General features: G+C 38.4%; 1 protein-coding gene across 1 annotated transcript; it reads right to left on the bottom strand.

Annotated features, from left to right (window-relative positions):
- Positions 1–1,120: 1,120 nt before the first annotated feature.
- LOC134652801 (putative inorganic phosphate cotransporter) lies at positions 1,121–13,471 on the bottom strand. Its single transcript, XM_063507968.1, has 11 exons — positions 13,259–13,471; positions 12,000–12,139; positions 11,002–11,181; positions 10,009–10,147; positions 9,457–9,671; positions 8,628–8,777; positions 7,771–7,915; positions 4,279–4,400; positions 3,765–3,887; positions 3,160–3,298; positions 1,121–1,217 (listed from the first exon to the last, which is right to left on the bottom strand). Exons 1-11 carry the CDS (start codon positions 13,320–13,322, stop codon positions 1,141–1,143), a joined length of 1,494 nt encoding a protein of 497 aa, XP_063364038.1. The 5' UTR covers positions 13,323–13,471; the 3' UTR covers positions 1,121–1,140.
- Between the last annotated feature and the right edge of the window lie 8,957 nt (positions 13,472–22,428).

Below are 22,428 nucleotides of genomic sequence, written 5' to 3'. Positions count from 1 at the left end.
ATAAGTAGGGCCTAAGAAGTATATTGAGATAAATGTTTCTTAGAAATACAATTAAAATATTAACCATACAAAATAATTCGGCCCGCAATGTAAAGCAACACTCATGTTACGAGATATAAGCTTTTTAAAGTAACTGTCAACGCTCGTTGGCAGTTAATATAAAAAGCTCGTATCTCGTAATGTCATGTCATGACTGTTTATGTCTCGCAATGTCTGCAGTACATTGTTGCTCGGTAAATTTTCCAAAAAATATTACGGGGTCATAATTTAGTGTAAGTAACTTAAATAAACTTCTCAATTAATGATTACACGGATAAATTGTAAAGGTATCTGGTTTAATTCATTGCCCGTATTAGATTTACACGCTGTATAACTCTGACAAATCTTAATACCTATCAAACACTTCACGAAGGATTTGAAAGGTACTTACTTTGTACTTTTAAATGTCCAAAATTTTCTAAGGGTCCAAGTAAGTACACTGTGTTTACATTGATTCTCAAGCTCGAAATATTTGGCCAAGTCATTATACGTATTACAAATTAAAGATATCTTATTGATACGGTTTTAACACCCTCTGGCACTGATTAAAAGAACCGACTTGGTTTCACATTACATCTCAAAACTTTTTTGTAGTAAAAGCGTTGCGTTGCGAGACTTGCGCCTTTTTACATTAATGCTTTTGATGGGATTTATAATATAATAATATATAATCAACTAAAGACTCAATTATTGCATAAAAAGTGCAGTCAAAAAAAGTGAGCTTCCGAGTTTGCTAGCAGAGGGCCTGGCCAAGATGCCAATAGTTGCGCCGTAGCGAACGAACAGGTTATCTCTCTCTATCATTCTTCCATATTAGTGCGATAGAGTGACATTAGCGTTTCTTATTTACGAAAGCGGATTAGAACAAATTAGTGATTTAAATAATGTCCGCTCTAATGCATCAAGATGCAGTTAACTTCAACCTAGGCCTTATCGGGATTAGTCTGGTTTCCACACGATGTTTTCCTTCACCGAAAATCGAATGATAAATATCAAATGATATTTCGTACATGAGTTCCGTGTATTAAAAAGTTACCCATGATTTAAGTTAAAGGAAAAAAAAACATTGAAACAAATAACAGCTCTGCAATTGAAATTCGTTTATTGTTGTAAGGGTCGGTCGTCCTTTGGCGAGGTCTTCGGTAGGCTGAGCTCCTCCAACTCTAGTTGATTTGCATCTGAAAAGGAATAAACACCCGTGAAGGCCCCTTAGATGGTTGCGAATAAATCTTGGCATTCATTGTATGTTAAATAAGTTCGATGTATATTGCTTAAAATCCAGGTGGAATAAGAAATTGAGAGGTATTAAGATTTAAAAGTATTAAGTATATTTTGCTGCTTAAAAAGAGGTTATAACTATCGAATTCTTGGTGCAATAAAATGTAGTTAGAAGTTTTATTCGAAGCAGCAGTCATTTATTTACAACATCGAAGCGCTTCAAAAATCCGTGCACTGCGGTTCTACTTCGGAAAACTAAAAATTATCAATTTAACACCATATGTTTAGAATTTGCTGTCCAAAAAACGCTATTGTTACGTTTTTGCATCGAAAAACTGGCAAGAGAAAGACGGCGCGCCAGCGATGCCGTCTGAAACTTTTTAAGATTATGCCATTCGAACTTTGACCGCTCTCGGTTTTGCTTGCCAAGCTCGCTGTGACCCAGCGCTTTACGTTGAAAGATAAGGCTCGCATTTTTGGAAGTGAATGGAACGTAACGTAATGTATAAATGAATTACACACACAAGAGTGAAAAAATGGAATCCTAAATTTAAATTGGTGTTTACAGGTTAAACGTGGATCACACAAATGTGGATGCCGCTCCTGTGTGTGAGCACGACAGGGCTAAGAGGTGCATTTGTATAGCAATATCCGCTCATGCACCGGAGTTGTACATAATTTTGTTGTAAGTATGAATGCCAGCGTGGCCTCGTTTTACAGTTACTATCTGGTTAAAAAGACCAACATAATATCGATTTTAATGGGACTTTATTTTGGTCCCATTATCAGGCCTATGGAACTCTCCGCGCGAGCTCGGTTTTATACCTACGAATCTGTTCCCGTTCACGGTAGAAAAGCAAGCCAGTTGGTTGACTTGGTTGCCACACGCGCTCACGCACGCACGTCGCGTCGCCGCGCGCTCGAATATGCCAAATTGTATGCGAAAGAAATGTCTTCTTCACGAACAAATAACACAATTTGTAGTGTCGATGGATACAGAAACAACAAAATTAATAAAAAAAAACGTTTTTGCTCTTCCTATAGATAGGAAAAGTATAGTACCTATAGATAGACATTCTCAATATAAGTAGCTTATAAAACGGCGTAAACACTGCGGTTACTGCAGGGAGATATGACCTTTTAAAATGTTTCGCAGTCACTTGTCGGAATAAAACGCATAAACGGAGTATGTACCTACTATAATAACTAATTGCAACTTATCTTACTCATGTATAGTTATTGTACGCTATGATTTTATATGGCAAGTTCTAATGCAAGTTAGACAATTAAAACTAATAATAATTTGTTGTATAATTTTGAACTTTGTATTTTTATGTCTTAAATTTGTAATTGATTTAGGAATACGAATAAATACCCTTTAATAAGTAAAAAAAAAATTAAAACTTATATTTTAGGTACGTATCTTCTATAGAATATATAGTTTAAGTAGGTACCTACTTATTTGTAAAATCATTTCTAAGCGTTGGCAACCCTAGCGTTGTGCCGGCGCGCGCGGTGCGGGAAGCGGCGCGTTGAAGGTCACTCCATTGTATTTTTGTGTAGGTATCAAAACGGTAGGTATTTGTGTTTTCTTTGAGAGATAAGTATCTGTTCGTAAGAACTATTATATAATCTGTGCCATTATGGTATCCAAACTTGGTCGTAATCGACACTGTTTTTGTCTTTCTCGTCACGCTCTTTGTAACTTAACATCGTGTGCAATATGTTTCCTTGCACCGAGCAACTATGCGAGGCGGAAACCAGAACGCCTGTTAAGTCAATCCTTCTAGAAACCGTTCTCTTTCTCATACTCATACTTACAATATTAGGATAAGAGTTCAATAGAAATCAAACAAACAATATTAACGACCAATTTGGATTGAATTACAATGTTATTCTTACCATTATGGTACCCGAACTTGATCCGCTCTCGATCCCACTCGGCGCGGTCCCCTCGACCTAGCACTGTGTACAGCACGTTTCCCAATACTGAGAAACTGGCGAGCGACAGAAACACAGCGCGCCAGCGACGGAAGTCCGTCTGAAATAAGGTTTTCCTAGTGCATTTTATTTTACTTTATAATAAAGGAAAAGGGGAATGACCCCCGTTCTGAGTCATGGCTTGTCCAACAGGTCTCCATCGCCATACAGCGGGGTAACGCTGCTAGTGTGATGTGGACCATTGGACCCGGCATGTCTCGGAACGGGTTTTAGTTCTTAAGTTTTGTACGTATTTATATTACTGAAATAAATGTCTTATTATGTATAATATAAGTACTAACTACTTCATTTGATTTTTATTTACTTAGTGTAAGTTGCTTCCTCGACTGCTATTAGTGGTACCACGTGATAAAACTTTCTAGTGTCTTTTTCTTTGACCTAATCAGTGTCTGATTTTTTGCAAGTTTATTAATACCATTCCTATTTCTCAAAGCTAACAGTGTCCAGCAACATGGTCATAGTATAACATAATGCGGCATATTTTTATTAACAATCTTGATACTTACAGGGTCAGGACTGAGGATAGAGCCCGTGAAGAGAGGAACTCCCGCACCAACGATGCTAGCGCCTGCGCTGGTCAGGATAACCAAAGTACCGTTGAAGTTCTGAGACAGGTTGCGATAGTTGTCCTAATAAAATACCATGGTTCAGTTATGTATATTTGGGAATACAAAGTCACGCAAAACAACATCAAAGATCAGAGAAGAGAGATCTAGAGAACCAGCAGGGGTATCAGCGTTTTATCACCTGTCATGTCATGCGTCACTTCCGCACTTACAAACTTGTTAGAACGTGACAGACATGGTGACAAATGATAAAGAGCCGGCCATTTTAGCCCTCCTGGATGGCAATTGCTACAGTAAACTTTATATGTTTATCTTCGGACGATATCTAGCATTATGTATTTGTAGGTTGTAGATGTATTAAATGACAGTCACTCATTCACGTATGACCCGTCCCGGCATCCTGAGCGGGACACACAATAATAAATTGATTTTAAAGTGACTTTTATAGACATACCAGGAATCCAGAATATTGGAATCCAGTTACACCCAGTGTTATAGTTAATATGACAAGAGATAAACCAGAATCCGGGTTTACGTTCGAAAGAACAGTCAGTCCAATTATTGCGCCAAAAGCTCCTGTAATCAAATAAGATGAGCATCATATATCGGAGCGGCCAAAGTATTTAGAAATATGTAAATGCTTCTCTATTATAAAAGTTCATATATTATTAGACCCTGTAGCTGTGTGTGGGTCGGCCCAGGAATCGCTGGGAAGACAGTGTGGCGGCGAATCTGCTTTAGCTTCGCGTCGGTAACTGGCAGGAAGTTACGCAGGATCGGGACGGGACAGGTGGCACGCTCTCGTTTCGGAGGACAAGTTTCACTTTGGATCACTGAGCCAAATTAGTTAGTTATAGGTAAACCAGAACTTTGGGAGTATTGTCAAGAGGGCGCTCGTTTTGAATTTTATATAGCAACAATTTGTATAGTGGGGACAATGGAAATTGGCAGATGATTTTTGTTTTATTCCGACAACTTTAATAAGTGCGAAGTTTGATGTCTGGATATTTCTTCGGTTTTTACGCTTAAATGGCTGACTCGATTTAGATAAAATGAATAGCGTAAAGTCAATTTTCTTTTTTTTGTTTTCTTTTTTTTAGGTTTGGTCGTTTAATTCCGCCCTAACGCCCTTCGCTAGCAATCCGTGATACCGATGCATGCGATACACCTAATACACAAATCAAATGATTACAAGACATCAACCAAATCGTGACGACCTGACTATAGTGACATTTGTCCATAAGTTTGAAACTTACCCGTCAATTCAGCACGGCTAGCACATGATTACCCGCGGGATAGCTCGCGCCGCGAGAGACGGCAGTCGCCCGTCACAAATTTCTATCTCTATCTGTCAATTCCTCGATTTTGGCAGCATGAGTTCGCACATCGAGAAAAGAGTTCCACGAGAGAGAGCCATCCCGCGCGCGACTTAGCCAATGTGGCCATTTATACAAGGAACAAACTTTTCATTCGTGGCAACACTGAATCGGTAAAATAATAATCGGATAAGTAATGAATAGTCAGCCTTAGAAACGGAGCGTCCCTAGTCACGATAACTTTGTCTCTTTCTCGCAGTATGAAGAATAAGAAATAGCAAATATTATTTTTAAGTCGAAAATGTCAGTGTCAATACTGTCAATCAAAATTTGATTCGCTTTGTCGTTACAAGTTGGGATATATTATTATAATTATCTAAAGATTACCTACCTAATCATTAAAATACAACTCCTTACGAATAATTGGCGTTTTGTTAAAAGTTTTGGCTAACAAAATACCATCTTTAAGAAGAAGTCAAGTTGTAAGTACGTACACAATTCAATCTTCATAAAGCTCTTTTCCGTTGTCTTTTGCAAAAAAATTACATTCCTTTTAAATCTTATTTACAGACTAAATATCTTATGCTAATCCCCGACATATCTCCCTTATGGCTTCGAAGATAGATTGAATGATAATCATGCACAAGCCTGTCATCAAACACGGAGGTATTCTCTACACCTAAGCATGCTGCTGCTAACCGCAGCCCTCCTGCCATCACGGAGGACATAGAAGGGCTCAAGTTGGGAACCTACTCCGTGCAAGGACAGTCGAGTGTTGATAACACTTCTCAAATAATGTGACTTTTAAATAAATACTACCAAAAACTTTAAATGATTTTATTTACTTTGACCTTTTTGAGATAGGTACTCAGATTTAAGTACGATTCGTCGGAGTCGGAGCGCATTTCACATTTGTATGCCCAAAGCCGGTCGGCTGCTTGCGGATCGGATGGCTCCGGACGGATTCTATCGCTTCTGCCACACATTATGTAATAGGTACACTGAAAAAGCACTCCGGCGCGGCCCAACTCTAGCCGGTCGGTGGGAATCGTAACTTAAGGATTAGGCTAGTACCAACTCGTACACTACAAAGTAAGTATTACGGCTGTGGTCTTCTGTGAGGTGGAGGTTGAGTTGAGCTGCCAGATTCATTATTTGCATTCTTTGTGGAATGATGTTTCACAAAATTTCGTCTAAATCGGTTCGGCGGATTAAGCGTCAAGAGGTAGCATATAGTCAGCAGCAATAGTTGCTAAGCGGGCGAGGTGTTCAAAATTACCTTGACGCGCTCTTAGTCTCTTAACAATAAAGTCGCGTCAAGATCATTTTGAACACCTCGCCCGCTTAGCAACTATTGCTGCTGACTGTACATAGGTACATATTTACTTTTGCATTTACTTATTATAAGTAAGGTTGATCGCAATATTCAGGTCGGGATTGTGTTGTTTATATCCCGCAATGAATGGAAACACCTAAGGAGCGACATAATATAGGTTGTCAACAATAATTGCATGTAAAAATACGCGTGTAAGTAAATATAACGGGTTAGCACTGATTGATAGCACGTAATTGTTTCGCGGATTAGCAATGTACTATTTTTGTATCAATTATTTATGTTTCTATTAATTATCCCCCAGTCAATTCGCCACCAAAGGTTTGCTTTGTTGATGAGGTCGTGGTCGTACAATCTTAGGCTTAGATTTTTTTCTGTCGGATTTTCGTTTAACTTAAGAGAACAAACAAGTAATTGTGAAAAAATATAATCATTTTGATATTAATGGCATGATCATGAAACTCAAGATTCAAATTATACTTAAACAAAAAAGTGTTGTAGTATGAAATAAATATAAAATATGGAAAATTATCTTTCTTTTAGAACAAAAGTCAACAAAACTTCGACCAAATGCGCTTGTCGCGACCCTCTAGCCTCGAAGACAATTTCTCTCATTTTGACGTTCAAACGCGGGACATTTTGTCTCCCATAGTACACTCGTGCTACGATTTTCGAGAGTATCCCGCGTGGAACTGTCAAACGACAAAATTATGTCGCTTTGACATTTGTCCGCGAGACAGCGGGTTGTCGCGCGGTTCTTATGCTACCGATTCGCGAGAGAGCTCTATGTCGCGGCATTTTCTCGCCTGTCGACTGTCGCGCCCATCATGTGCTAGCCGTGCAGATGCTAATTTCGTTATGTTTTCTAATGGAAGAAATTTCTCTCCCGCACGTTTTTTTTCCAATAAATAACTATATACACTATTTACAACTTTTTTCTCTGTAAAATCTAAAACTTTCGCCATGATTATTGCAGTCTAATAATAATTCACACGAAACTAGACAAAGCAATGTTTACATTGTCAATATTGACAACTATCATAGAGAAAATTGTTGCCATTGCTAGAAATTAGTACCAACAAATTTCCGTAACATGGCGCACCCTCAATAGATCCTGGTTCACCTATAGCTATGTACTTGAAAACATATACGTATTGAGTAGATTTAGCTGCCTTCAGAAAAAAATAGTTCAAACGTTACGCTATTACAATACGTGTAGCAAAGAAAACAAGTGGGTAGGTATGTCGAGCCACCAAACCAGTCGGATCTAAATAGTATTTTTCGGTTAGGAACTCACCTATGGCGTTAATCAATTTTCTGTAGTATGTAGTACTGAGTACATAACTCATGAACCCAGAGTTGTATACCCACTCGATGGTTGGAGATGTGGTGAGATAGACCAACCACATCACCACAAAAGGCAACATTGCCAATACTGATGCCTGAAATTAATTAAATAAATATACTAATAATAAGAAACATCTTATCATGAGAGTAAGGATGGGGGATACCTAAAATACCTATATAATGTATGCCTATTGTATTAAGTAGCAACTTTATTCATTACACTCGCCTAATATTTATGAGATTATTTTTTACACAACTTAGCTTGGACATGCTAATTAAGTACCAATCTATTCTCAGGAATATTAATTCATCATTATACAGCGTGGAACAGAACGAAGAACTTTTACAAAAACGGGGAATTGTTCGACCTAATAGCTTTATATTTTCCCAATGAACTATGTTCATATTCTTTACTATTTACGAGATAAAGCTGGTTAAACTTTAGTGCAAAAATCCACTTGTTTCAACCCTAGCAAGTTGATCGGGCGATGACGTCATGAAAATAAGTTTAATGACCTTTTGTAGCAAAAATGAAAAAAAAAAATGACAATTACATGTCACTGCTAAATAAATGTAGGAATTGACAGGTGTAGATTGCCGATCACAAATAATAAACAAGAAGGTTAAACCAACCAAAGTTTAGCAAAGAAGTTACTCATTTCAACTACAGACAAAGAAAATCATACTGTCTCTTTATTTTCTAGTAACTGTCCATCGGTAAGTTAATCTAATGTTTTAATAGTGCAATATCTTCGCTAAGAATATTATATAAGTTGCGTGGCGTGCACATAGAGTGTACCTACTTACATCTTTTAATGTCCTTCCAAATATGGTAAAGAAGTAAGGCACGTCGAAAAGGAAGAAAACAAACAGGGCATTGAAAGCTGCGTGGGCGGCAGCTAAAGCCCAGAATGGGGGCGAGCGAAGAATGTCGCGCCACGGGACTTGCTGTTGTTTCTGAAATTATAAAAAGGAAAATAATAAGTAAGTATTAGTAGTATGGAAATGGCGGTGGTCAAGTGGATCTGACGTCCGACTTTTAATCCGGTGGTCGCGGGTTAAAATTCTGACTCGTACAAATGCATTTACCACTAGCGTTTCGGCAGGCGTGGCTCACTCGCCGATTTCGTCGCTTTGCTACAGGTAGCTAAAAGTACATCCGGTCCACACCAATTTTGGTGGCTAGCCATCAGCCGCGCGTGGTGCTGTCGCCACCTAGCGGCCATATCTGTGCTGATCGTAACAGACGCGTTTTGTTAGAGAGTGAGTCTTCTGTACCTAGTACTATTATTTATTCTGTGGTTTCGGTGAAGGAAAACATCGCGAGGAAAACTGCGTACATCCGCGAAGGAATTCGAAGGTGTATGGTGAAGTCGTGGGGACTATAGCCAAAGTTCTCTTGCGCATGCGAGAAGGCATGTACCCAGCAGTGGGAGATTTATAGGCTGAGCTGTACTATAAGTAGGTAATAGTATGATTATATTGATTAGGTATCTTGTACTGCTAATAATAGGAAGCCTTTAAATGCCCTACTTTTTCGACTTACCTTACCTACCTATAATCCTGGAACCTAAGATCTTCTCCTAATACCTATTATGGGTGTCGAGAAATCTAAAAATTCAAATCGAACACGCACCTTTTTATAAAATCCTTTAGCTTCTTCAATATATTCCTTCTCTTTATCCCCGATGGCTTGATGCCGCTGTGGAGCAGCTGCCGTGAGGATGCCCCATACAGCACATGACGACAGGGCAGCCATGGCCTGCGCGTAAAAGATCAGTTCCCAGCCAAGTCGGTGTGATGAGAGCGCACCCGCGCACGGTAATGACAGAATCATGCCTATATACGTACCTGAAAAATATGACCAGAGTAACTTGTGAGATAAAGTATCAAAATTCAGTATCAAAAGTGAGCAATATGGCCCAAGTTTTATTCGGGTAGGTATATTATGATATGCACCAGCTGAGGAGGCCGCGAGGGTTCGGGTAGGTACATTGGCATTATTCACCAGAGATGGCAGCCAGTTTCTATTTAGAAATATCCGATGAGGAAAGAAAATTTACTTATAAGTATTTTATTATTGAAACTATAAATAAACTTATGCAGGAAATTTCTTAACGTTGCAATCTTGCATGGTAAGTGACTGTTGAACTTATGAGATTATTATGTTTATTATTTACCACCTTACCTCCATAAACTATACTGCCAAAGAAAGTTTTTTCATTGGGAGGCATCCAGTTCTCGAGCATAATTCTATTCGCGGGAGCTAAACACGCTTGAGACATTCCTAGTAGAAACTGGGTGTTGGACACTGCTATCCAGCCTCCCTGAAAAAATAATATTGCATAATAATGAAGAAAATAACTCATTTATTGCATAATAAGTGTTATAAAATGAATATAAAATTAAAATTAAGTACAACTAATACTAAAGCTAAAAAATTAAAAATACCTATCAAAATTTTGCGCCTTTGGTAAGGTGCCCATCACGCAGGCAGCGTTCCCGCGCTGGATTGCTATGGCCAATCTTTGCGCGAGAAAGCTGCCTGCGCGAGGGTCACCTGTGGCCTGCCTTAGGCGTTTGCTGAGCGCCTTGTGGAGCCCCCGAGCCCCCCTACCCCACGGACCTAGTGTCTCGACGCCAAAGGCTACAAATTCGTAGTGTGCGCCGAGACAACTATATTTATTCGCCTTGAAGCGTTCTCGGGCGTCAGCCGCCGCCCCGGCCTGTTTGCTGGTGGCTGAAATGTAGGACGCCGCCAGCGTATCTGCGCAGGTGGCGTCCCACACCAGCGCGCGGCCCATCCGCCAGGGGATCAACGACATCCCGTCGGGGCGCTTGCCGTCATCCCTTGCGATCTGGGGCTCCAGAGCCGCAGGGACGTCGGCGCTGATGAGCGCTCTCCTCAGGATGTCGTTGAGGGCATAATAATTATCTTATTATTGTATGTATTTTTTTTACTTTCACTCTTAGGCGAAGAACACATGGCGGCGGCACGCGGTCGTCTTTTTCGCCGTAGCAAGGTCATGATCTTATGATCTGAAGTTATCTTGAGAAAGGGCTAGTGGGCTTAAATAAATATGCCGATATTTAGCTTCATCGTTGTCTTGTACCGTCTAGTTTTTTCTGGACCAACAGTTAGGCAGATAATTCCATAAAAACATTTAATATAGCAACATACCTTGTTTACAATATTAGGCATAGCCGCATTAAATCCGCCATTCATGGCAAGAACGGCGGTGACCAACATTTTGCTTCCAAACTGGCTGACGCAAAGTTCTGCCGGTAGCAGCATAAGAGCGTAGCCGAACAGAAAAGACGAAAATGTGGTGGATTGTGTTCTTCTGTCCCAATCATGGATCTGAAAAAAAAGAGTTGGCCGATAACTTCACAGTAAAGGAGAAATATAACACTTTTTCTCCTAGAAGGTGAACAGACTATCTCAATCAATGATTTCGTCTAAGGGTAACATTCCATTTCTGACCGCAGCTGCACTACTGGTACTGAACGCGTCGCTGTTACTGTCAATTTCCATAGTAAAAAGAACAGTAGTGCAGCTGCGGTTGGAAATGGACTGTCACCTTAAGTCACACGTTGCCTTTGGATTAAGGCAGCTCACGGCCGCTCGTTCCAAAGATCGTAGGGGTGTTAGCCTAGAAGCAGGAACGGCTTCATAGGCCACCAAACGAAGGAATTACAGCGGAAATAATACATGTGTAAGCCAATTTTAGCATGGGTGTAGGTAATGGTGTATTAAACAAGATACTAAAAGTACCGGGGGGTGGGGGTGAAGCTAACGGGTAGGGGGGGGGGGGTTTAAGGTCCCTTTTTATAGTTTTTTTTTTTCGTAAATAACTCTTTAACGGTGGCCCGTAGCAAAAAAGTGTTCTATTACATAAGTAATCTACATAAAATTTTCTACAAAAAACATTCAGTAAACTTTTTCGCTAGGTTCAATATTTTAAAATATATTCAATATATTCAGTGGTGAGCGTCTAGTCACTAAGTAGTGAAGCGTTTGGCGGGACGTATAAATACATTATTATGTATAGCGTCAAGCTTCCAAGGCATACAAGGTGCGATGAAATTGCTTACATTCGTTTAACATGGGCGGCGCAGAGCATCCCACGGCACGCCCCGCTCGAGTTTCCACTAAGTTTTTCGACTTCAATAACTTACTTCTATATATGTATCGTTGAGCCGCGCCGGGTCGTTGATAGCTAGCATGGCTACACCGCTACTGCCTCGCAGTAGACCCAGCACGACGGAGACCGCGAACATGTAGATGGCTTGAAGGTGACGCACGCCTATCTTGAACTCTGTAAATAATGTTAATGATTAAAAAAAAGATAGAAAAAAGAAGTGATTTTCTAAGTTGATTTTTAAAAACTTTTATGCTAAAATCTTTTATCTTTGTTTGACAACATAACCTTACAGCCATTTTAATCCTTAGAATAAGAAGCGCTGACTAACTAACACTTGTTCCCTACAGACCGATTATATTTGCATAAAAAGCGATCTGTACTACGTAAATTGCAAGATTGCACAATCAACGAACTGATCAACGTTATTATATATGTATATAGTTGAGAGAGAATTGTTAAAAAGATTGATGTTTGTCGATAGTGCATACTAACAACATGCTAACAACCGACCGACTCTTAAATTAACGATTTTTTGTCAAATTTCATTTTTTTTAAATAAGGTATGTATGTACATACGAGGCATTTTTTTCCAGTTCAAATTCGAAATAATTTTTAGATTCCAAGTTTTTTAGTAAGTAATTAAAATATACAATTTTATTACTTTAGATTAGATTAAGTATAATAAATAAGAGTAGTTAATTTGTTTAAAAATCGCGCAGAGACTCATAACGATCTACCTACGTGATCATATTGCAAATTGAGATTATTTGCCATAAAAATATATTTATGCGGCCAAAATAATATAGGTACCTAAGTTGTGCCGTTCTTGAAAACGGCATAGCTATAAGTATGCCTTTCGCTTTTTTAGGGTTCCGTACCCAAAGAATAAAAAACGGGACCCTATTACTAAGACTTCGCTGTCAGTCCGTCTGTCCGTCCATCCGTCCGTCTGTCACCAGGCTGTATCTCATGAACCGCGATAGCTAGACAGTTAAAATTTTCACAAATAATGTATCTCTGTTGCCGCTATAACAACAAATACTAAATCAAAATAAAATAAATATTTAAGGGGGGCTCCCATACAACAAATACGATTTTTTTGCTCTATTTTTTGTTCATGGTGCGAAACCCTCCGGCTGGTTTTTTAAATTAGATACGGAACTCGAGCAACGAGCGCACGCATACTTTTGTAAATATTTTCCCGTTTTCAACACTCATTGTTAACGACGGAATTGAATTAACTTATGAATTAGATATACATCATATACACGTAAATTCACTATAACTACTTACTTTTCTTCATAATAAATCCCTCCGCTCCATCTTCATATTTATATCTCACAAACTCCACATCCATGATGAAAACCACCTTTTCATTTTCATGTAATTTTATTTTATATCTAATTATTTCTGATATTTGAAATAGTATTTTCTCCTATTCTCATTACAAACGTATCTTATTCAAACACAATTCAACTGTATTTTCATAGACTACACGGACATTATCTGTATGTATATTTGCTGAGCATCTGATGAACTTCAAATGAGATAAAAGTCCATAGTTACTATTTTGAACCTTAATTGCTGGTGTTAAAAGCTACGTTATATTTTATCTCAATGTCACTAGATAGGTACGTGCTGAGAGTTGCAGACTAAGTAATTATTTTAATACCTCCGAGACGTTTTGTTAGGTACGTGGTGTGTTACCCGTATATTTACATGTAACATCGGCAAACTACTGCATAGCGATAGTTTTTATGAATACTGGGCATTTCACTGAGACGAGTTGTCAACATTTGCTGTTCAATGTCCAATAAGACGTAAATCTTAATAAATTCTTTAACGTCCAAAGTTTGCAGCAATCATTAAAAACCTAGTTGATAGTACATAATTTCGTTAACGTATAGTAGCTTTCATGAAGCCATAGCTGCGTTTCCACATGTCTTTTTACCAAATGCAACTGAAATTCGATGTATCATGAATGAAAGTCTAATTGGAGACTGCCTCGTAATATAATTCAGCGCGCATGGAAAAGCTATTCAAATCGAGGCCTTGTGACGTGTGAAATAGGCCTGTGAAAGAACTAGTTAAGATCCAAATCGAGTAACATGGAGGTAGGCATAATTACTGCGTTTCAAATGAGCTCTGGCAATGTCTTGATGAATTAATTGCTGGAGTTACATTAGGATTTAAGGCCTGTGCACACCGGCTTGGGGGTGCGCGACGTGCACGTGCGCGTGCGTTTAAATGTTGGAGCCGCACACGTCACGCAAGCGGTGTGCCGTCTCTCATAAGGATCTGTATACTACAACGCTACACGCACGTCACGCACACGCAGCCGGTATGCACAGGCCTTTAACAACAAAAATACAAAGATAGATATCATGTTTAACATTTACACAAATAGCTAAGTTTGATTCTCTCTGGCTACCTAAACAGAAATTTCTGAAATACTTAATTGTCATTGAATTGGAATTGTGGAAAGTGGAGCCAATTAAAATTTCTATCGATTGCTACGTTAAGTAATTTGCAGAGTTCACTTTGGAATCTCATTTGTTATCCACCTACGTATTTCGTTTTATTTTTTCTTTTCAATTACTTAGTCTTATGGATAATTCGGTTCATTATTTTCAGTTTCTGATTTTCCTTTCCTGCGTAAAAAGGAATAACACTCTGTATAAAAGCCAGTTGTCATAATATACAGTAGCTTGGTGGTGTGGTTTCTTCTATTAACATCAACTGATTAGAACAATGCTTTAAATACGAGTACATCCATATTTGATGATCCAGAACTTACTTACTGACTGATAGTAAGTATTTAGGTAACATACCTACCTCGCAGTGCCTTTAGCTCGCAAAAATATTTAAGAATGAGAGAGACGCACTGCTTCAATAACGATGAGATTTTTAAAATTAGAAATTTATTACCTACGTTAAATTCATTTGGAAAGGAAATTTATGCAGCCTCCGCATTAAATTCTAACACAATTTCTGAACTGGACATAAAACTCCATTTCTGAACGACTTCAACTCAAGCCATTAAGTAATAGCCTATCAAGAAAAACGTTTTATACAGGAAATGTCATAAAAACTACACTGAAACCCCAGCTTAATAGGTTATAAAATTATGACCTAAATACTTTCCTATGAAATCAACGCTCTTAAAATTTTATGCTCTTTAAAAATTTGTTTGGTGTTTGAATCTTTCACTGAAATGAAAAGTAACTACGTAATTTTTCTATTTATTTGACGTTTTGTGTCAAGTAAATTTTAGGTGTAGCGTAGGTACTTTAAATGCAACTGATCAAATCAATTGTGTTTTGCAAGATATACCGTTAAAAAGCGGCCAAGTGCGAGTCGGACTCGCCCATGAAGGGTTCCGTATTTAGGCGATTTATGACGTATAAAAAAAAAACTACTTACTAGATCTCGTTCAAACCAATTTTCGGTGGAAGTTTGCATGGTAATGTACATCATATATTTTTTTTAGTTTTATCATTCTCTTATTTTAGAAGTTACAGGGGGGGGGACACACATTTTACCACTTTGGAAGTGTCTCTCGCGCAAACTATTCAGTTTAGAAAAAAATGATATTAGAAACCTCAATATCATTTTTGAAGACCTATCCATAGATACCCCACACGTATGGGTTTGATGAAAAAAAAATTTTTGTGTTTCAGTTCGAAGTATGGGGAACCCCAAAAATGTATTTTTTTTTTTCTATTTTTGTGTGAAAATCTTAATGCGGTTCACAGAATACATCTACTTACCAAGTTTCAACAGTATAGTTCTTATAGTTTCGGAGAAAAGTGGCTGTGACATACGGACGGACAGACGGACAGACGGACAGACAGACAGACATGACGAATCTATAAGGGTTCCGTTTTTTGCCATTTGGCTACGGAACCCTAAAAATCGGTGGTGTGTGTAAGTACTATCAACAATATTGGTTAGTTTCCGATAGCCTTACAGCTTTAGTAGCCATACAACCCCTTCCCACGTATTTCCTATTAATAACAAACTAGCACATGTTTATCACTTCACCAAACAACCCACTCAGTAAAAAAATGACGGACCCACGTCAGATTGCCACGACTGATACTTCTGTTTAATGCTGAACAGTGGAGCTTCCGTGTGTATGAACATGCGAGGTGTAACATATATTATCAACTCATCTACGCAAAGCCAGCCTATAGCTTACCACGTTCTGCCTGTTTATATCAAAACAAAGCATAACCGTTTAGATGAAATAAAGCAAAGACATGTTTCTGAAAATTTGGTTGAAAGAGCAGAAGTTTAGTAAGTAACTTGGCGTCATTAGATTTGGGTAGGATAAAACTTCTGTATATTTGTCATGAAACATTCTAAGATTGTGTCGCCTTTAGGGCAACAATTTGACTCGAGAAAATAACAAAAGGTGACACGTGGATCTTGGTACAGCTATCATATGTGACGTTCCACGAGAAAAGGTACCTTATGGCACTTGGCGCTTACGTCGCATAGCACCGCAATTGTATTGGAGCGGCGTTAATAATAGCGTAGGCGCCAACGGCCATAAGGTACCGTTACCCGCGGGACGTCACATATTATAGCAACTTATGCGATGTTACAGTCGAACTTTGAAGAGGCATAATTTAATATATATATACATATATATTTTAAACCGCCGCGCTGCTCGGCCACAAACGCTTGTGAACGGTAGCTATTCATTTATTTATTTAATCTTCATTGCACAATATAAAAGGTGAAATTTTAACCACCGTCCATACTCTACGAAGTGCCTTTATAGGCCATACTGAACAACTTTTATTATGGGACCAAAGCCGAAATCGCGTAATTTTTTTTTGCTGTTTCATACATACCAGCTGATGTGATGTTGCTGACTTCTATCGCGTCTTGTTTTCTGTCTTATCTAGGCACAACAGGATTACTTGGGATCGTGTTAACGCATAAGGCACGTAGCCCGGACACTCGCGGGGTACTAAGTGGGTAAAAAACCGGCCAAGTGCGAGTCGGACTCGCGCACGGAGGGTTCCGCCCCATCAACAAAAAATAGAGCAAAACAAGCAAAAAAACGGTCACCCATCCAAGTACTGACCCCGCCCGACGTTGCTTAACTTCGGCATAGAGAAAAACATACATAGATTGCTCACTCCATACATCAGTTTTAGTACCAAAAAGACTATTAGCATCTAGCATCGAGTAGCAGAACTATCAGTACTGCTACTTGACAATAGATGTAGCACCGACCGGAAAGTCTTATGCTGTTGAGATAAGAATTTCCGGTCGGTGCTACATCTATTGTCAAGTAGCAGTACTGATAGTTCCGCTACTCGATGCTAGATGTAGACACTGAAATTAATAGTCTAACTGATGTATGGAGTGAGCACTCTTGTCTTACTATATTTCTCTATGACTTCGGTCAAAAATCACGTTTGTTGTATGGGAGCCCCACTTAAATCTTTATTTTATTCTGTTTTTAGTATTTGTTGTTATAGCGGCAACAGAAATACATCTTCTGTGAAAATTTCAACTGTCTAGCTATCACGGTTCGTAAGATACAGCCTGGTGACAGACGGACGGACGGACGGACAGCGGAGTCTTAGTAATAGGGTCCCGTTTTTACCCTTTGGGTACGGAACTCTAAAAATCAGTCTAACCTCGGATTTTGGGCCGTGATACCGAGAATATTCCAGAAAATTCTTTATAGAGGACGACAAGGTTGTACCTACTGCTCGACATATTCAGATTTTGTTAACATTTTAACTGCGTTACGTAATCTGTTATGGTAGAGTGGAATTGGACTTTTTTGACAGTTCGTGAGCCGTAAATTGTGTTAGAACTAGGCTGATAATATCATTTGCTAAACTTTACTTCTTTTATCCATATCATTATAAATAATAGGTATTAGTCCGCTGGAGATTGGAGTCCATTATGATTAGATTTCTGAGCAGCTGCTTGATGCTTATTTTAACTTGTTATCGTTATTTATGTTTCCTTAGTACTTGGTAAACAAAAATAAAATCAAATATTAAAACAATTAATGCATCATTTATCTACCTACGTGCATAATGTGACTCTTTGCTTTGGATGTTTTATTGAATAAACGTCTTTCATATTCATCATTTGAATACAACAATATTTGCTGTCATACGACTTGTTTTTCTTCTTCTTGAAGGTTTTGCATATAAACATGTTATGTTTCTAGCCAGAAAAAATCATGTAAGCAGTTAATAAGCACTTACCTACCTAGTTAAGAAGTGACGGATCACTTTGGAGTTATACAAACTTTAGCCGGCATTAAGCACCATAAATTATTCATGTAGGTAGGTATACTTCCTTTCAATAAGTTATTCAACTTATATAATAATTTTAGATGAAAGAGTAAGAGTTTAGAGATGAACAAAATACAGTAAAAATCCAAACAATACTTACAAAGATTTACGTCGCCAAAGGAGATTTAACGGCGATCTCTTAAACTCGACGTTTATAGTTATGAAGCCAGAATAGGCTTCCATACAAATCAGTTACAAGCAAAATATACTAATGGAAGTTTTTATTGCGTAAGTAACGGTTTTACATCGGTACCGCCGTCGTCAAGACAAAACAATTGAAATATTATGATGTGAGTTGCGTAATGCCTGATGATGACAAGATAAAATTTTGTTGCCACGGTACATAAGTTTGGTGGGTGCTACTTTACTATAGGTACCCATGGATCTATCACAGGGAACTCACTTTCTATTAAACATAGAGCACCGCCACCAACAGAATTCATTGCATTATTCATACCAAATTACCCCAATATCAAGAAAATATCAAGTTGTGGGTACTGCTACCTGACACATACCGTTCGAACACAAATATAGCTGGGCAGTTATACATTTTCGAAAAGAAGAAGAACTGATGGCAACAAATCCTTTAAGGTATGACAGCTCATGCATCGGTGGACTCTTAGAAACAAATTAGGATTTGTGACAGACGCTCTCGTTCATCTATGCAAAAGCAAGGAAAAGCCCTAAATTAATTTGTCTTTGCACTTCGCTTCGCACGTTTGGCTAACAGGTCTGTCCCAATACGCGTTAGAGCCATAACTGCCAGTAACCGCATTCAATTTTTTACCATACCCACGTGCGCTAAGTTTGACTTTTCAATGACTGTTATGCAATAATGCCTCTGGACTGTGGCTCTAAGTTTTAATCCAAATGTAACGTGTGCACGAAAAAGTATGGATTTATATGCAACAGAGGGCTTTTAGCCTTGTTCTTTTTTCTCGTGTGTATGTACCACCAACTAGGCTAGACGCAAACCAAACTGACGACCGGAGTCGTAAAACTTCGTATTCACGCTTGCGTGGTCGAAGAAGGTCGAAGGAATATCTATAATGGGTGCCAAGTTCTAGTTCAGTAGTTCACTTAGGATTTAATTAAAGTTCAGGAATTGTCTTGACCAGTTTTTATAGTACCTAACAAACTAAATTTTAGAAAAGTATTTAACATACGAGTAATATAGCCTGTACGTAAAAACTAACCAAGTCAAATCTCGAACTTTAATGGCACCCATATAGTAGGTACTCCCGTTAGCAGGAAGTATGTTTTTGAAAGAAATAATATGTACTTTTGTATTTGTGTGTTGTAGCGGTATTAGGCACTGCAGTCTTTAACAGCCTTAAGTACGGTATAATGTGAAGAGGAAATATTTAAGATAAAACCGTCTGATGGGCCCTTAAATTAAGGGCTCCTTTTACTTATTCAATTATAATTTTATTACTGCTTAAACTCTTGCTTAAACTAGGCTTCTGAACATAAAATCTTTTACTTGCATTTTTTCTACGAATCGTTAATAACGTTTAAAAAGTAGTAGACATAATATCTTTTAAACAAACTTTATTAAATATATAAAATTTGGTTGTACCTATATATATTATTTTGTGACCCATTTATAGGTCAGTAGGTTGTTTATTTATAAAGCTTGATTCAAATCCCTGGAGCAAGAAGTCGAATCCCGGTTAGATCTTTATTTTGTATTTATTACAGTCGTCAAAATGGTAATTTCATCATGCCATTAATATTAAAGAGATCCGAAATCATTTTCAATGTTCTGGATCCTTGACATTTTCAACAGCAATTCAGTCAATCTTGTTTGCTTTGCCAATCCATCCAATCCAAGTTCCAAATATTTGTGATGAACACACAAATAAATGCCCTTACCGGGATTCGAACCCGGGACCTCCAGCTTCGTAGACAGGGTCACTACCGACTAGGCTACGGACCTAAAGGATAGCTGACACGGGCGAAACAACCTGTTTTACTAGAAGAGAAGCGATGTAAGGCTCAGCTGGGATTTGTTTCGCTGAAATCTGAAGCAACCCAACTGGGGAATTAGCTTGCAGGAAATAACATCGAAAAAGCACCGTGTAGGTTAGTATAGCTTGTTTCAGTGAAAGTAAATAAGACAAACAAAAATTACGACGAGATCTTCAGACCTATCAAGTCTGATTGCCGACATGGACAAACTAAAGAGTAATAAATAAATAATAAGAGTAGCCATGTTTGGAGCGAGCATTTTACGCTTAAATTATTAATTAATACTCTAATGGATTTGATAGGTGTATAATGTGTTCGGTTTACGCAAAAACTCATTTTTTAGCTCTGGGGAAGTAGCCGTAACATAAAGAAGACCACAACAACAACAAAATATTGCTACGTATTCACACTTCTTATCTACGTCTTTTATAAGCAGGGAGCCGGAAATGCTAAATTTGGAGTTACTCGAGCCTCGTAGAATATTCGATTCGTAAGATTCGATGTTAGGAAGAATAAAAGGTTATATAATATTTTCTTTTCTAGTTAACGGAAGTGTCTACCTACAGATGTTTGAAAATGTAAAATAAATTATTACATGGAAATACACGAGCGCGTAGATATTGGTAGTTTCAGTCGCGCAACATGTCTCTGATGACTAGGGTATGTTAATCTGCCAGTGTACATAGTGGGGGTGGCCATTATTTTATTTATTACTGCATGAAATCTCAACTTGAAGCAAATCCAGTTAATTAACATTTCTTACAACAGTGTAGTCTGTATCAAATAAACGATCTAATTAAAATTGAAACTTTACCTATAAATGGTATGTAGTACAATCGCCCACACTGTTAACTGTACATCGGTTATGCCTTTTGTAATAAGATCCACCTGTTTACAGTTAGGAGAATTGCTGTTTGTACCTGCGGTTCCAATTAAGCCAAGTTTACATGTTGAAATAAAATTGGTCGGTTGTTCATGGTTACTCGTAGCAAATAGAATTAAGTCCTTGTCTCTGCGCGTAGTTACTAAAATAAGTAATAATGGCTTTGTTGTTGTTGAAAGAAACTAACCAGATTTTTCCTCTAATACAGTTGTGCAAACTTTTACTATTAGTATTTACTTTCCAAGAATGGCGTTTGCTGTGTATACCAACAGTATAATAAAATGGGAGGAAGATTTTCCTGAATGTTGTTGGTATTGCTTGTGATATTTGCGAATGAAACTGACATGGAATATTTTAGGATAAAGTATTTTATTGTATGTATTTCCTTTGCATAGGACAATGATGACCAGGAAATGAATGGGGGGTAAGCTGAAACCAACACACAGATTTATTGTTTTGCGCGTGTAAGAAGAAGAAAGATACCTACACGGAGCGGTAGCGTCGGTATTAGGTCAAAAACCTACTGGAAAGCGTGCGTCTTTAATCTAGACATTAAGTATGAAAGTTGATATGGGGTCATTTTACTAACAATTTTACCGTATATGATGTACAAGGGTCCAGAAAGAAAAAAAAAAATTTTCTACTCGTCGACTGCAATGCTTGAATTAAGACTTCGTATACCAAAGTGATATAATCAAGCTTTTCAATCTCGTACCTTTACTTAGGCAACTCAGCAAGCTTCGTTGCCTAAACACGGTACTCGACTGAAAAGCTTTCCATTATATCACGATTGTATAAAATACTATTAAAGTCTATTTATTTTATGAGCTCTACAGAAGTATAACTAACCTTGACTCACGGCCATATTCGAACTTTAAGATACGTCAAATACTAGAGATTGAAACGATATAGAGGTGAGCCAAGTCTTCAGAGCGGAGGCTAGACGTCGGCTGAGCAGTGTAACGGTGACTGGCAAAAGGCAGCAGCCGCGTCCCATAGTCGTCAAACTTACGAGGCGGTCCAAACGTGATGAGTTAGTGAAAGCCGCTAGAAATCGACGACATTTTACATCTGAGGACATTGTGGCGGGCATGGTCACTAAAGTGTATCTAAACGAAAGGCTTACGAAACACAACCGGGCTCTTTTTCATGCCGCCAGACAACGGTCCTCCCAGTATCACTTTCGATACTGCTGGACCCGCAACGGACTCATCTACGTTCGTAAAGCGGAGGGAAAACCGGCACTGCAAATACGATCGCTGCCTGAACTCGAC

The sequence above is a fragment of the Cydia amplana genome, chromosome 12, assembly GCF_948474715.1.
Source record: "Cydia amplana chromosome 12, ilCydAmpl1.1, whole genome shotgun sequence".
Taxonomy (NCBI): Eukaryota; Metazoa; Arthropoda; class Insecta; order Lepidoptera; family Tortricidae; genus Cydia; species Cydia amplana.
Note: the sequence above shows the minus strand (reverse complement) of the source record. Positions and strands in the feature narration are given on the sequence as shown.

Excerpts from the sequence above, each read along its gene's own strand:
- LOC134652801 (XM_063507968.1), bottom strand. The coding sequence starts at position 13,322 with ATGGATGTGGAGTTTGTGAGATATAAATATGAAGATGGAGCGGAGGGA. Across the intron at positions 11,182-11,999 it reads TCAACGATACATATATAGAA|ATCCATGATTGGGACAGAAG; the intron begins GTAAGTTATTGA and ends CTTTTTTTTCAG. Across the intron at positions 3,888-4,278 it reads TCCAATATTCTGGATTCCTG|GACAACTATCGCAACCTGTC; the intron begins GTATGTCTATAA and ends GTATTTTATTAG.